This window comes from Haliotis asinina, chromosome 7 (genome assembly GCF_037392515.1).
Source record: "Haliotis asinina isolate JCU_RB_2024 chromosome 7, JCU_Hal_asi_v2, whole genome shotgun sequence".
In the NCBI taxonomy this organism is placed as follows: Eukaryota; Metazoa; Mollusca; class Gastropoda; order Lepetellida; family Haliotidae; genus Haliotis; species Haliotis asinina.
The window spans coordinates 41252141-41267545 of record NC_090286.1 but is presented as its reverse complement, the minus strand read 5'-3'; the positions used below and the strand labels follow the sequence as shown (position 1 = coordinate 41267545).

The 15405-nt window shown below is 41.7% G+C and overlaps 1 protein-coding gene across 1 annotated transcript in view; it reads right to left on the bottom strand.

The window, feature by feature from the left end:
• Positions 1-14350, bottom strand: part of LOC137290752 (uncharacterized peptidase C1-like protein F26E4.3) — a 43934-nt gene extending 29584 nt beyond the window's left edge. Inside the window, exon 1 of the mRNA XM_067821868.1 lies at positions 13390-14350. Within this exon, the coding sequence (XP_067677969.1) occupies positions 13390-13702 (313 nt within the window). The 5' untranslated portion in view covers positions 13703-14350. The remainder of the gene's footprint in view (positions 1-13389) is intronic.
• Between the last annotated feature and the right edge of the window lie 1055 nt (positions 14351-15405).

Genomic DNA, 15405 nt, shown 5'->3' with positions numbered 1-15405 from the left:
CTATGAACTTCTTATGCTGTCAGAATAGGTCGAAGACACACTTCGGATCGTTGACGGTCGTGATCACTCGTCTCTTTCCGTATAGCAGCTGAAACATTCGGCTTGTGACGGAAAAGGCCGAATGAACATGTCGGTCATGTCACGGGGCCTGTTTGTCACACTTCCCTTGTCATAGGAAGAGTTACATATCATGTACAGACACCCTCATGTCTCAATTATGTAATTGTGTGTATTCATTTCAAATCCTGAAACCCATATGGTAGGTAATTACGGAGGTAACAAGTGACATAATTGCATAAATTGAAAAGTTCAAACCAGTTGTCGGTTCATTCAAAACGTGTGGACTCATCATTTGCACTAAACTAACAACATAATGGTACAGACCCACGCCTTGCGACACAATTAAACTTAACACCCCCTTAAGGTAGAGAGTGCATTGTCATAGTTAGCTCATCATGCCATGTACATTGTTGTCGTGTGTATAAGGTCGACGGAAGTACAACAGAACGTTCAGTACACAGACGTTGAGGACTACAGTTGATCAAGATATTTAAATAACTCACCTACACTTGTAGTGAGGGTGTAAGGTTTTACGCCAGGTTTTGACTATATTCCAGCAATGCCACGGTGGGGAATGCCAGAAACAAGCTCTACACATTCCTCCGTAAAGCTTCTCATATCGAAAAACCAAACTTGGGTCTTTGCCGTGACAAGTGAACACTCTAGCCACTGAGCTAACCCATAGGCCCACTGCTTCAACCGTTCTGGCAAGCGGTAAGATCAACCCGTATGTCTTTCTCTCCTTGTATACTTTTATTACATCAGTTCTCTAACTGTCGAAGTCGAATGGCAATGTAACAATAATTCCACAAACCTGGCGTGGCTATGGTTGTTGCTGAAAATATTAAGCAACTCCTCAGTAATATCTAAATAAAATCTTAGCAACCTATTGGGCGTTCAAGAAAAAAGAAAAAATGGCTTGCTACGCCCCTGCTTTTGGTCAAGCAGATTCCAATCTCCTCTGCAATGTTTAACGGTGTTCCTATTATTTAAATTAAAGCATTGATGCTATTTGTTGGTTCTTCATTAAACGTTAAACCAGCCACATCTACTTCCCCAACATGAAACCCAATATATCAAGTCCTTCATGTTTGTCTCCGGAACAATACCCCGATCAGGAACGCCAACGATTGTTGAGTCAACTAACTTGACACTGTTTCAGTCCCGACAGGTAACTATTTGAGCACACGCTCAAGGACATTCTATGACAGAACCGTAGGAAGTAAATCATAACAAGTGCAATCAAATACAAGGTATATTTAACCGTATGGTTTGGTACATTGCCAAAGCTGTGTGCCAAAATGTCTTGGAAAAAGATGTGAATTATGAGGGCACTGACAGTACAGTTACAATGTATACGCACGCATGCACGCATTCGCCCAACGGGCTGTGCTTCCGGGATAATAGGGTCAAGACCAGCTGGATTTCACTGGCTTTGAAAGAGGATTCAGGCAACAAAGAAATCGCCACACGGACACGAATTCCGTCTTTGTTGTCTCACGACCATCTGACCTTAGGACGTTGCATTAGCTAATTGTCATTGATATTGCTAGGCAGAAGGTCACATGATAGGCTGTGAATCATTTCAAAAGTCAGAATTCCCCAACCACGTACATGGACTGACAACGAAATTACATGTACTTTCCCATTACGAATTTCATTTTGCACTGATCAGCACGATTGGTTGCGTATTTAAGCCCCACAACGTGACTGTTGTGTAGGGCACAGAACAACAGCACGAGAGAAAGCCTTGTTGGAATCAGTAACTCTAGATTTTAGAAAGTGAATTGGATTTGGGTAAAGATGGATGGCCGAGTTGATGTTGGTTATTCTTCAAAACTGTGCCTTTTCCTGAAATAAATTAAATTTCATTTCTAAAATTTAATGTCAGTAGAGTATATCTATTTTTGAACGAATTTGAACATTGTCAGCATCGAGCATGTTTTGTTCGGGATGGGATTGAAAAGCCTCTAGTACCACCTTGACAGAATGGCCCGTCACTCATATATCAGCTTCCTCACCCACGTCTAAAATGGGGAATACCTCCTGACACCCCAGATCAACCCTTCACCCAATCACTACCCTGGCGCCTCAGAATGCCACCATGGAACTTCAGTCCCATCTGACACTCCCGTCCCTGACACACCTGACTTATACCCTCAAAAACACGCCAGCACTCTATCATCACCCTCACTCCCAAACCAGGGCCGGGGCGGTAGCCTAGTGGATAGAGGGTTCCCTCGTCGCGACGGGTTGATTCCGACATGGGTATGTGTGAAGATCATTTCTGATGTCCCCCGCCGAAATATTGCTGGAAGCGGCGTAAAACTAGATTTCTTAATCACTCACATCGAAGCCAATCCCAACCAAGCCCCAGCCATGACAATTCGACCCACTCCGGCACCCTTCACACCACGACCAATCTACACACACATCTCCAACAGTTGAACTCCACAGACAGAAAAATACAGCCATATCACGACTTCGTCGACAGGCGGGGGACGTTCCGCATTGTTGAGGTGCTAAGGTACGACGACATAAACCTGTTCACCTGTTTCATCACCTCCAGCAATCTCACGTCTAACACAGTCCCCAATTTATGTGAGACGATGGGATTTTCGACGGCCGTAGCACGGGACACACACACGCACGCACGCACGCACGCACGCACGCACGCACGCTCGCGCACACGCACGCTCGCGCACACACACACACACACAGTTGTGAGAAAAAAAACCTTGGCCCTGTACACTCCTTTTTTAGTGATCAATATGCAGTTTACTTCAGCTTCAAGATGAACTGTGCTCGATAGTAGCAAGGTAAAAGTAAAGAAAAAGGCCGGATATTTGGTTCAAAGGATCAGGGACCACGGCAAACAAGAACTAGTAGAAAACTTGATTCGACGTATATGTTCATCAAATCAACCTACAAAAATACATATTAGACATGCAACATGTTTTCTTTTGTTTTCTTTTATTTCTTTCATGTTGGAATGTGATGACATGCCTAACTCGGATGTGTCTATATTCGGATAAGTCGATATTTCTTCCTGGTCAGGTAATATCGAGACATTGGTGTTCGAATGTATACTTTTCCAACACGCACGAAATTCCAAACCCATCCTCTTGATCACAAGGATTCGCGTAAAGGATTTCAAAGAGATTTAAGCATCCTTACGGTTTTTGTCACATCCATAAATTTGAGCAGCGCCTACATGTTGGCCCTCTAGAACGTAATTAATCAGGAGATTGTGGCAATACACAGCACACAGCACCACCAGAGGTTTCGAGTCCATGTACAGCATAGAAATGTGGTTTTAAAGACTTTTTGTTGCTTATCTCCAGTGAAAGGGATTGCAGAGAACACCTTTCTCCGCGACGCCCCAGTCTATTCAAGTGCTCGACCCAGATGGTTTACCTGTGTCAATACTAGGATCTTGACGTGGTTCGGTAATCCGGGTCAAGCAGGCACTCTACCGTCATGAAACGAACTGATCAAAACGAGAGGTAGAAGGTGATTAAACTTTCGCATAAAAACTCTAAAGGTACCTGTTGAATGAAATGGATGTTCAAGTGCACTCGGTGTCGTAAAGTATCTGTTGTAGCGGGTATCAGTCTAGCTTCAAGGAACGAATGTCTAGATTATACTGGTTTGAGTTGATAGGCATTCTAGCATTTAACAAGGTCTAAACGTCTAAACGTTGCGCTCAGTTCTGTCTGTTTTAGACATCTAAACATTGCATCTTGTACTCATAATACCGTTATGCTATCTGAGCTGTCCGTTTCAAACATCTACGTATTGCATCTTGCACTCAAAATACCGTATGCGTTCTGGTCATGCCTGTTTCAGAAATAAACATTCAATTTGAATCTTGCACCCATAATACCGTATGCGCTCTGGTCTGTCCGTTTCAAACATCTAACATTGTATCTTGCACTCATAATACCGTGTGCGATCTGGTCTGTCTGTTTCGGACATCTAAACTTTGCATCTTGCACTTTAATGCCATATACCCTCTGGTCTGTCCGTTCAGACATCTAAACATCGCATCTTGCACTCATAACACCGTATCCGTTCTGGTTTGTCTGTTTCAGAAGTCGAAACATTACATCTTGTTCCTCAAAGCCATATGCGCTCTGGTCAGTCTGTTTAAGACAGTGACACCCTGAGGTCATAACGTGGTATGCACTCTCACCTGTGTATTTCACACAACTAACCAATGCATCTGGCACAAACGATGCAGTGTGCGCTCTCGCCAGTCAGGTTCAGACATCCTGCACTCTTATTGCATCGTTTCTCCAGTCCTCTTTGTCAATTTCCGAAATGGGTAAGTTTACTTGGAGATGTAAGAGGGAACAATCAATCAGCAGGTTGTAAGCGTGTGTGTATCACATGGGTTGGCAGGCCAAGCAGCAATCACGACTCCCTCACCAGCATATCCTTAAAGCTGCTTCCCATTTCCGAAGTCAGTGGTTGAACAAACACGACGAGCAGCTGTCTACATACACTGGTGCAAGCTGCACACACACTCACATATAACGCTTGCAAGCTATTCATACACATCATGTATGAAGAACAACTATCCCTGCTTCTGTCCTGTCAGTTCCTCAACACAATGAGGTTTTGTCCTTGTCCTCGCGGCGGGTGATATGTTGACGACGCATACCAATCTAGAAACGTTGTCGTCGCCACTAGTTTAGTCTGTGACGTCGGAGCGGAGCTTTTGTCGCTAAACCGGTGCCGTTGTGCAAGAGCTTGGAGCTGTAACAAGTTGTATCTACCATGTGTCACTCAAAGAGTACTAGTTACAGTATGAATTCCATCGATGCTGGTGTATTTAATGTTACTAAATACATTCTTTGATATGTATGTTGACGATACTCGCATCCTAACTGGATTATAGTAATGGTTTTTGTAATAGTTCTTGGCGGAATACATACTTCTTTACTCACGTGTTAACTCACAGGGAAACACTTTCAGTTTTCTTGCCGGAAAGGTTCAGAAGCACAGGAGCGCAACTTGGGCAGGCAAGACTCTCTCAGAGTCTCAGGATAATATTGGCTGATGGGTATATGGTTACGACTTTCAATCGGTGACTTGTGTAATTTACTTTACACAGATATGGATATTCAGCTGTCTTACAAATGGACAATATGACTCAAAGTCTTTAATTTCAAACCGATTTTCCAGGATTGGGTTTCCGACGGGGCCAGGGTGGATACTATAAACGTAATGCAATGGCAAAACGTGGACATCGTTTCTTAAAATACGTATAGGGAATTCAGAATACAGCATATTAAAGGGAGACTTGCGGCTCACAATGGCTCTGATATTTTAATATAATTTTGTACTCCATAAAATGTTGCAAAACATGTTTTATGACGGATTTCAAAGATTGCGTGAATCAGATGATTGATATCTCGACTAACATCTAGTCTCTGAAATAAACAAAATTTACAGAAAAATAATGTTCGTAAGAAATGATTATAGAATATAATGAAAAGGAGCACGGAGATTTTCTTCACGTTCTGTGGAAATCGAGGCTTGCCACATATACAAGACTTGTTTCGGATATCTAAGTTTTCAGGACATTTGGTTATATCTCCATTTGTCCGGATTTTTTATCAGTTTTTAAGTTGATTATATCCAGAAACAGTTCCTGCATCTTTCATTTATCAGTGTTCAGGCTGCAAGTAAAATGGACTTGGAATCGTGGGTAAGTCTTTTGTCCCAACGTGCTCCACAGAATGGTTTCAGAAATGAAATGTTTCCCTCACGTCCTATGTGCACGCTAACTGTATTCGACGTAAAGCTATTGAAGCAGGATATCCACAACACGTAATTAACTACGGATTAACACCTAGGTCTGTACAACATTGGTAAATATACCTGTAATCCGTCAACGCGGGAGAGTCGAAAACACGTTTCTCTCCTTCCCTTCCTATCCCAGCATGTGTTTTGTCTGTTTGTGTCTTGTTTGTTTTCGGAAGTACGTGTTTTGCATTTGTTTAACGGATAACGTATCCATCAAAATATCGAAAGCCACAGCACACTTTCTATACTCATCATATAAGAAAGCGACAAAGCTCCACAAGTACAAGAAATGCCTGGTACTAGCGGAGTCCACATCACGATTGCAGCTTGTCACACGCATCACTGTAGATCAGTATTGTAGTGATGATACCAGGTTTTCAAGAAAAACAAACCATGTAAACGAAGAAACGTCTTGTTATAAAATCAATGTAAAGTGAAAGCTCGATATCGAGAAGTCGAGGGAACCCTTTAAACCGACGCTTTATCTGTTCTTCGTGACAAACGATGTCGATATACACAAGCGGGCTCCCTTCCCCGTTGTCGTGTAGTTAAGATCGCTTTGTGGAACCGGCCCTTGTGAGAGAGTATGTGAGAGTCAAAATTTACATCGCATCACGTCTATTTCAGACATACAAGTATAGCGACCATGATCACACATATACACATGTCGCCCTGGTGTATGGCGTTGAGTGACTTCGCAAGGCTTGACTGCGCATCAGTATTTATATCTTAAACCTGGCGATGTTTATTATTGTTTAAGACTCGTTTCGCTTCAAGTCAAACGAAAATCTTAACCCACTCGACAGACCCCCATGTCAACAACCAAGTGACATAAGCTCAAAGTTATCCTGACAAAGACTATCCATGAATATTATACAACATATATCTTACTCGTTATGGACATTTAAACCGCAGCTATTTAAAAATAGGGTCTTCAAAGGGAAGAGACTTAAAAATTCTAGCAATCCAGCAACTCTAGGAGTGTGTTTTTCACAGGCTCTCATTCAAACTATCACATTGGCGATGGACATTAGTTCCATGACGTTTGGCATGCCAGCCAGTAAATTATATTATAATTGGTATCTATAGAAACCCGGTTATTACATTACGTTTACACAAACACACAGAAGGCACTGGAGCTCACCTAGCAATATTTTAAATTTTAGATATTTTCATTATGAAATTAAGATACTGGCCAGTTATTCTCGAAACGTTCGTAGCCCTGTGGACTCTGAAGCCCATTCTTAACACATTGGCCACGATCAAAGTTTAGAATTTTTGGCTACGAACGTTTCGAGAATAAGGGCCCTGGTTTATCCAGTTATATTCCGATCCACACAAGGTCTTAAATATCGAAAAGGTTGAAACATTTTAGAAGCTAACCTACCTATGTATGATGACACCTGCCACACACATGACAATGCAAGTTTTCAATATTGCAGTCATGGCATCCTTGCGATTAAGATAATTAGAACAAAAATTAGCAAGGATCATCTGAAATAGGAAATATTTATTTTCTACAGGAAAAGTTAGGAACCTTTGTGAAGCAATCTCTCAGCAACATTTCAAACTGAAATTGACTCCGAATCAATATGTAAATTAACAACTAAAACTCCCACATATCCGCAATATTATCCATAAACAATTTCAAATTTCACTATCAATGTCTTTCTATTTGAATACAAACCCAAATTTGTTTAACTGAACATTCATTCGTGCTGCTGTTGCCAAGATGATCATCCAAAATCGTTTTTCAGTTTCTGTAGGAAGCGGGACATGCGAGTCACCAACGAACAAACAACGGACAACGAGGTCCAACGATCTTAATAATATAACAAAATGTTTAGGTGAGTTTTGGTTTTACGTCGCTTTGAGCAATCATCCAGCAATATCACGGCGGGAAACACCAGAATGGGCTTCACACATTGTACCCATGTGGGGAACAGAAACCAGGGTCTTCGGCGTGACGAGCGAACGCTTTACCAATTAGGCTAAGCCACTACACCCATAATGTTCAAGACCAGCAAAACATTTGTCAAATACACAAAAATACATATAATTAACTCCATCCATAATCTTAAAAATGTCCACAAGAAGTGGGTGCCACGGTACGATTTATTTTTTCCTGTAAAATGTATACTCACGAAATGTGTCAAGAAATTGTTCTAAAACATGCTTTGCCATGTTAGCATCAGGGTGGCGTGATGGAGCAGGGAGATGAAGAGTTTGGCTCTGACTATGTCCTTCCATTGAGATGCTGCTAGATGGCTGCTCTTTAATAACATGGCGGAACACATAAAGACTTTCATTTATCTGCGTTTGGGGTATTTGGGGTATTTTGGGGTATTTGGGGTATTGGCTCAGTTTGCATTCTGTTCACGGATCTGAAGTATGAGCGATAAATACAGGTGGGTGAAGGTTGTGGATGCAGGTTCTAACCACGGTATTAGGTATAACAGATCAGGTGTCATACCTGAGCACCTACAGCAGACTGCATGACGAAGATGGGGCGATTAACATCTCAAAGTTCAAGGGTGTAAAGAAGCTACTCACTGATGAATCTCTTAAAGCACCTGAAAAGATACGTGCAAGCGTAAAATACGTAAATACACTATTCACCATTTCGAAAGCATTGTTGATTGCGCACAAATACGCAGGACATTTTCAATAATCAATTATTCGAACAACACTGTACGTGCTCAACTAAAGCTATTTTTCACCTTGCATACAGGTATGGCTTTAACAGACTAAATTGTTACTAAGTCACACTGACTCAATACATGCATCACAGATACATGGACTCTGCTCCACTGCACATCCACACATGTGCCTCATCTCGCTTATTAATTACTATTATTAGACAGCACACTACTTATCAGAAGTTATATATGCACACGAGCAGATTTAAAAAAACAACAACAACAGCTTATGTATTTACAATGGCAGAGATTAAACATGTACACACTGACAAAAGAAAACACTAACAAAAGATAACTATAAACATAATGTGAATGATTGCTTGACTGTGTGTGTGAGTATGGTTTTATGCCGCTTTTACAAATAGTTCATCAATATCACAGCAGACGCCCGGAGGACACCAGAAATCGGACAACCTCACTCGCTCCGATTTAATGCATTAAAGGGGAACAGTCAATGGCTCAAACACTTGTCTTGAGCCCTGATGTAATCGCCAGTATAATAAGGCCGATGCTAATAGGTAGAGACGTTACATTCGGATAACTAAAATAACAACTTTTAAGAAATATTTCAAATGTGACTTTTCTTCTTCTCTGAGGGAAGGTGAAAGATTAGCAGCTCAAATAGACTTTGGCGGCTGGGTTCCAACAGAATCACCCAAAAAATATTCTTTATCTGTCACATCACTGGCGTATATTTCACATCGTTCAGTCCAGTAGAGTGAGTGAGTTTGGTTGAACGCCCCGTTTGGCAACGATCCCGCAATATTATGCCGAAGGACATCAGAAATGGGATTGTATCCCTGTGGGGCAGCGAACCCAGGTCTTCAGCGTGACGAGCTGACGGTTTCACCACCTGACTAGCCCACCGTACGTTCAGAAGAGACAACTAACAGTCTTGATTTCATGTATTCTACAAATCGGTAGTCCTGTCTGCTTGTATGTGTAATTATCACAAGAAAATGGCGTCCTCGTAAATCTCACCGGAATAAATTCCGTTCCTTAATTTCCTTAGTATTGGTCCAGCGTTCTTGGAAGAGAAATATACCCTGAGTAAGCAACAGTGATATCCTTGACGTAATTGTGCTGACTGTATTTATAGGACAACCTTGATAATTGTTTGGGCATATAATTTTTGTCTCGCGTGTCGGATGTTTAGACTATGGTTACATATGTTCTGCATTGGATCGCGGATGAGGTTCTCTCCCCATCTGCTGTTTTTGTGGGTCCAACACACTTCCTGACTGTTTGCCGGAGAATGGCAACAATGCATGCACGCTGTTGATCTTTGCAGTTTTAGCGCATCGCCATTATGGTTCATGTCGGCGGCGCTAGCGTGAGCAGGAACCAGACTAATCTGTTCAACTTGGCAACATTCTCATTACTTCCGTGTTGAGCGCCCGGCACCATAGGGCAACCATCCTCGTGTCTCAGGGGCGTGGTCCTTCTGTGTAATGTTATTTCTAAAATGACGGCTTTCGTATATAAATTTAGCTTGCTTAACGTGATATATAGTTTTAAAACAAGGCAAGACAGTTTTCAAATATTTTATGTATAGAATCATAAATTGTTAAAACATCTCTTTCGTGTGACTGACGAAGATCTTTGTGAAGTGGTTCTGACTGAAAAGAGTTGGTCCCCAAACCTGTATATTTGTAATGCCTCTTCGTCCGTCCGTGTTCATTAAGAGTTCCTATTCCTATTGTTTTCAAATTACAACCACCATGAGTCAGTCTCTGCGCCCTTATAAAAACAACTGCCAAATAACCACGATTATCTGAACATCACCAGACACGAAGACGACGCTCAGATATGAAATCGGAGAGTGTTGCGGTTGCGGTTTTGTTAATTTTTCAGTTTTGGGTTGCTTTTGTGAGGGCGACAATTCGACAACGCGTCAATGGCCCTTCTAGGATTCCATAATTAAACCCATGCATGCCAGCTCAAGTCGACAGACCATGTAGTTGTATCGAGTAGTGTGTGTCGAAGGGAGCCATGTGTATTTGATGCAGCTTATATAGTATCGCACTAATGAAAGTTTGACGAAAGTATTAATAATAAGTATTGTGTGTCATGATGAAAGTCAGGTGCAGGTATCCTAGATGCCTAACGACTTGCCCTAACTCCGCGTAGACAGTAATCACTTAATATATATAATCTAACTTGAGTCAGATAGCATCTTGATAATATCATGAAGGACGTGGTATCGTTAACACTGCATGACTGCATTGCAGCGGAAAATAACCTGTGACATGTTTACAAAATCGTTTCATAATTGTCGGTTGTGTTTTGCTTGGCTTGGTTGATGTGTATACATGTAGAAGAGGTAGGGGGTAAGGGTTACTATAGGGGGTAATGGATAACGCCCTAATGCTCCCTATGGAATATTGCCAGAATTGGCGAAAACCAGAACCCGATAGGAACGGTAATCAGCTATTATGTAATTTGTATTTATATATATAATTTTTATATACAATGTAACAAACTGTCAAACGCAGCTAAACATGTAAATACAAAGGATTGTGTGTTGCTGAAAACTGAATTATTCGTAAAGGACCTATTTGTGTTGTCATCTGGATTCATAATTGGATGGTCACCTTAATTGGATTCAAACATTCAGTTCGTCGCTTAAAAAGAAAATGAATACGAAAAGCAACATGAACGTGTGTATCCTCTCCCTTCAAGTGACTTTAAACAAGAAATCAAAGTATCAAAATAACAACAACCAATAAGAGTCTCCGAGACCTTGTTAAATATCGCTGTGATATGTGTAGTTGGTCTTCTACAAACTATGCTTGACGTAACAGACGATTAACAGGATTCGGTGGTCACAATCTCTGACTAGGCTGATGCATGACAAATCCCGAGTGTGCATATCCAAGCTCATGATGTCGATCACTGGATTATCTAATTCGGACTAGATCACTTAAGGGGACGGTATTCAGAGTGCTGGGATATTGTGACGTCAAACAATGAAGAAAATATGCTTGTCGATCCCAGGTTGGTGTCTTGTTCGTCCATGACTGTGATGGAGCGAGGTATGACTGATACATTTTCTCTCATCGAAAATTCCTTTTCATCCATCTTACCTTTTGTCAGCCACACTACAATAGACATTACAACAGACAATGAAGAACATGAAATGTTAAAAGTGTTGTATTACATCACTGAGGACACTTGAACAGCCCATAACCTCACCATTTTATACTAATTTTACATTACGTCAATCTGTCGTTTAATGTATTTATATTTAGTATTACCATACCTATATTTACGACTCTCCTGACCTGAAACGATGTAAGGGTTTCAGCAAACATTACGACACAGGTCACTGATAACAGTCAGCAGTGCAGACATGATCAAGAATCCCACACAATGTTTATCATCATGTCGTCTTGGTGTTTTCAGATTGACGAATTACTTTACCGGTTACAAGAAGAAACTGTTTGTTGGTCATAGACACGTTCCTTTGTGTATTTAGGTTGATAATAGCTTCTGATTGTACCCCTTTCCGTGGACGTAATGAATCCCGTGCTTCAATCACGTATGGCGATCAAATACTAGTAGATATCCACTACTTTTTATCAAGCATACTGTGCTTTTATGACACGTTGCCCTCTACACCGACATAGTCTTAGACAGATATATAGTCCTTGAAATATAGTAATTGTATTTGAAAATTATCTACAAAATCATGTGATGAAACCGGATCCTTGAACAATAGCTATTTCCAAGAGACGGTTGAGACAGTGCGTGCCTGTCAGTCATACTGCACTTGAGTTTGATTCCCTCTCAAGTATTTCTCCAGGGGTCTGGAGTCAGATTTATAAGGTATACAAGAGCTGCCTTCTGTTGTACCCTTGGTTGGTACATGTACCCTGCTCATCACCTAAGTTAAACTGTAGAATAATACTAATAACGATATATTTTGTTCAGATAGCGTTTTCATTCAACCTTGTATGCAGAATCTATCTGCGAAAGACGTGTTCCTGTGCGTCTGTAAACGACCCGACTGCATGTTGCAATCTCAAAGTGTCTCCGAAGGTGAATGTGCAGCGTATATGCATTGTGTACGGGAAGCAGAAAGGAAATGGGGCTTTCAACGTTGGGGATTTGAATTTGGATAAGGGCTAGAAGGACAGGTGCCTGCTCCATGAAGTACCGGAACCGGTGCTGCGAATTGCTGTCATCGAAGATAGTGTCTGAACGATACACGGAAGAAATGGCAGCGAACGGTGTTTCTGAGGTCATTCACATCTGACATTATTGGTTTACTGTTAAGAATTAAGGTTGTGTAGCAACTAATCGCAATGATGCTCTCAGCATGGTTACTTGCGATAAAAGTATTCCTGTTTCGCAACATTCGGAATTGGATAGTTACAGTAATGATGAAGGGCTCAGCATGCCGCCTTGCGCCATACACTCCTGTATCCCACACTCTGCATATATGCAACTTAATCGCAGATGTAATGATAGCTCTAGAAAAAAATACATCCAAGTTGGGAGCTACACGCGTTCCATTGGCGAACCACGCGTCACCAATACTGTAGGCATTGTTATATATATTCTATTCATTCTACACATTGTTTTACAAACTCGACCACCCGCTTTCAAGAAAAGGGTTCGTTCCCTATTGATTAAGGCACATGTGTAACTAACATATAAACGTTAGACTTCGTGATGATTTACGAGGGAATCATGAAGGACTGTGGTTGCCTGTGCACATATCGGAATATTGCATTAGAACGGACTTAAATGCGTACTGTTTGAAAGGGCAATATAAGTAGGTAGGGATGAAAATGAGAGGTTAAACTCTTACTTGTTGTTACGGGTATCCGGGGTGTGGTATAGATGAAGGGGAGCGGCGTGGTTCTCTCCCTCACTACTCCATGACAGTGCTCCCAGTAGTCGGGGCAGCAGTCGTAGGCCGTGGAGTTACAGAAGACGTCGCAGTAACACTCGGTGCCGAGGATGGGAACGGAGCAGTAGTCGTCACGGTCGTCACAGCATTGTTCCCCCCGACGCTTGGCACACCAGGGTCCTTCCAAGTCCGGGCCCCATTCCCACATCTGTCCCCATGTCCCGATGAAGCATCCCAATGATAGCACCAGTAGAATCCCTACACCAGACATTTTAATCCGTTAACCTGCCCAGATTATCTGTGGAAGACGCTTAAGAAATCCTGTCAATTATGCCCGCCTGTCGCAGCACGTCAAGCATGTATCTTCCTTGTGTCACACTCACAGCACAAAGTCGCGGCCGCCGCGCACTTCACCAATATACCCGAGTGACTTGTACTGCATTTAATCCCAGTGAAGTATGAAAATCTCCTCGAAGAGCGTCGAAATCCTTGAAATTACCCTCTACCTACCTCCTTTTGTGTAGATATTAACTGATATCCTGATAAGGTTTTACTCCATGGCATATCATACTCGCGTTTCACATTACGAAAAATACGAAATATCTTTTCTTACAACAGAATCACAGAATACAATAAATCCAATTTTTCGTAGAAATGAAATAAGTTCACATTTCGTTTGCACTTTCCGCCATAAAAGTTTTTCCTTGGCTTCACGGGTTCACATCCTACTCTCGGTCTAGTATAACCGTATGCGCTGACTCGGCGGTACTCGGTCACTGGCTCGGCTCGCAGGTTCAATGCAATGTGTATTAATTGGGTTGGATCTGGGTAGGGAGGGAGCGATCGCTCGCGGTTTACCACCGACACTCGCCGAGTCAAGTTGTGTGACGCAGTCCACCACCATCCATTGGCAGCCCGCGTGCAGGCGTACTCGTTTCTGAGCAAGCGTTGCGAAAGATCTGCCCTTTCAGCTGCTCATGGCATTCAGAAATATATAGTAAACAGTAACTTTGGGAGAGTTTCAATTTCCGAGAAGACGTTACAAAACTCTTGAGGAATCAGTCAACAATTATTGAGAATCTTAACGAACGCTGTAACCACTAGGGTACCACACATATCCCCAGGACCAGGCAGCAAGGCACACTACTCGAACTGCTCCATAGTCCATAGTATGTTAGGCTAACTAAACTTCATCTTTCTTTGTTAATAATATCAGTCACTAAATTGTTTGCTCTAGATTCATTTGTTAGTTTGAATACTGAAAAGCGCAACCCTACAACAACAACAACAACAAGTACGGCATTTTTATCTCCGAAGGCTAAAGATACTTAAGACAGTCGTAACGCTATGATCGCTTTGTGCACGTGGGCCCGTTTGAACTAAGAGATCACATCTAAAATACAAAAACAGCGTTCACGCCGAATCTAATTATACACCAGCTGGAGTGTATGGAGAACATATATATCACTTTATAAGTCATAGACCACAATATGGAGAATTACAAAAGCGTCCCTCTTGAGTCATCGTGGGAAAGCTATACTCAGCTGCAGTCTTTGTATTCAATAACTATAATGTGTCACTTTATTTAAACATGCGATACTTTTCCCAGGTAATGGCGTGGAACTTGCATACTTCATAACTGCAAACAGGTCATTTATTAAACTTTACCCAAGGTTACTGATCTACACATATTATCACAATTAAATCATCGACAGGTATATATAGCCAGACACAAAACCACACTTTGACACAGATTTGGTGGACGCGGTTTATGTGACGATGTTCCGAAACAGTGGCCGATAATGTTAGCATCAGTAGACATCGTACAAGCAGGACAACACGGAAATTATGAAAAAGAAAAAGAGACAGTTTCCTAAATGGCATTCCTGATTTTACTGTCACAACAAACCCATAATAACTTAAATGACATATCTAGACTGATTTTTCTCAACCCTCCTCGAGCTCATAAAAGAA